General features: G+C 48.0%; 1 protein-coding gene across 1 annotated transcript in view; it reads right to left on the bottom strand.

Annotated features, from left to right (window-relative positions):
* Positions 1–1538, bottom strand: part of DOCK4 (dedicator of cytokinesis 4) — a 90231-nt gene that overhangs the window by 44085 nt on the left and 44608 nt on the right. Inside the window, 1 exon segment of the mRNA XM_023751001.1 lies at positions 1125–1223. Coding sequence (XP_023606769.1) covers positions 1125–1223 — 99 coding nt within the window.

The following is a 1538-nucleotide window of genomic DNA, read 5'->3' as shown; positions in this document are numbered from 1 at the left end:
TTTTCAACCACAAGGTGGCCTTCTGTGTGTAGAGGTCCAACGTTTCTCACCCACTGAAATCCTAAACTCAAGAGTGAAGGTAAGCATGGGGGCTCGGGCTTGGGCATGAACATGCCCATCACCCGCCCGCTCGAGTCTACATCTGCCCGAGCCTAATCTTCGCTTCCTCTGACCCAGCTGCCGACCGCTCGGAGTGGCTGACGGATTCTTCTGAGATCAGACGACCTCCTCCAGGCAGTTCAGAGTCAGAGATACGTGACCCGTACGCATTGTCTATGTTTTTAAAAATGTACAAGTCCCCCCCCCCCAAGGCCCCGGGAAGGCTTCCAGTCATGTACCATCAGGGCGACCGTCCCCACCGGCCTAGACTTCACCCCCAGCAGTTCAGAACCTTCCCATTACGAAGCTGTTGATAATGTCTGGGTCCCCAGAGGAAAACTGGAGGGACGGAGAGAAATAAAAGCAACAAAAGGACAGACGACAGGTCCTTTCTCCCACTGAGGACAATCAACTTCCAAGCTTTCAGGGAACGCCATGAAGGAAACAGCAGAGTGCCCTAAATCTCGGCCAAGACCAGATATTTAGAAACATCAATATTTTTTATTGCACGTCAGCGTGTCAGACGAGCACAGCGTATGGCTTAGGCTACAGGCTGACCGAGAATATCAGCCTCAACTCTCCCTCCCGCGTCAGCACACAGCAGCCGGAATCTCTCACGGGTAAGCCCTTATCTTCCCTGAGGGCGATATTCCCAAGGCCACTGAACTAGGGTTAGTCTCCTTAGCTCTGTTACTCTGTTTCTGGCCTGTTGCACGCTGATGACAGGTGTTTTCAATGCTACGTTCTTGTCCAAGATAAGAGTTAATTACTTTGCATGAGCATAGAAACTTTACAGGAAGCATGTCAAACTCACAGCCAGCAGGCCGCATGCCGGCCGCGAGTTTGACATACTTGCCTGACAGAGCCAAGACGGATGAGCAGATGCGTGGACAAAGCAGAGAAAAAGCAGCTTAAAGTTTAATGGAAAATAGTAAAGCAACTGTCAAGGGACTGTCCGGAAAACGTTGAAGAAGAGCGAGAGAAGTTGAAAAGGGACATTAAAAAACTGTTTAACTGTCACTTACCCTCAGTTCTTCCTTTGTACTGAAACTGTCAAGAAGCTGTTGATAATGCCTGTCTGTCATTTGTCGTAACAGGGACAGGAGACAAGCAACAAACTCCCCCTAATTAAAACACAAACAGACAAGCATGTTTTTCAATAAGACATAGACCCATCAGTGACTTGCTTTGAACTACCCTAAAATAGACAATTGAAAAAAAAAACACCCACTATGACCCAAACTCCCTCTATGAAGTCTTCTTACTCTAAATTCACCATAATGTCACAGTCAAAGTCTCTCCCCAGAGAACCATTTCCTTGTTGTTCATGAATTTCTAAATTCAGAGTGGGAATTCCTCACTGGGGGTGAAGGCTTCTCACTAGGGAAGTAACTGCACACACGCAAGGAGGCGTGACAACGAGGCCCCTAACCGTTTAT

Source organism: Myotis lucifugus, unplaced genomic scaffold (assembly GCF_000147115.1).
Source record: "Myotis lucifugus unplaced genomic scaffold, Myoluc2.0 scaffold_18, whole genome shotgun sequence".
Classification (NCBI taxonomy): domain Eukaryota; kingdom Metazoa; phylum Chordata; class Mammalia; order Chiroptera; family Vespertilionidae; genus Myotis; species Myotis lucifugus.
The sequence above is the reverse complement of the archived record's forward strand: the minus strand, read 5'-3'. Positions and strand labels throughout refer to the sequence as shown.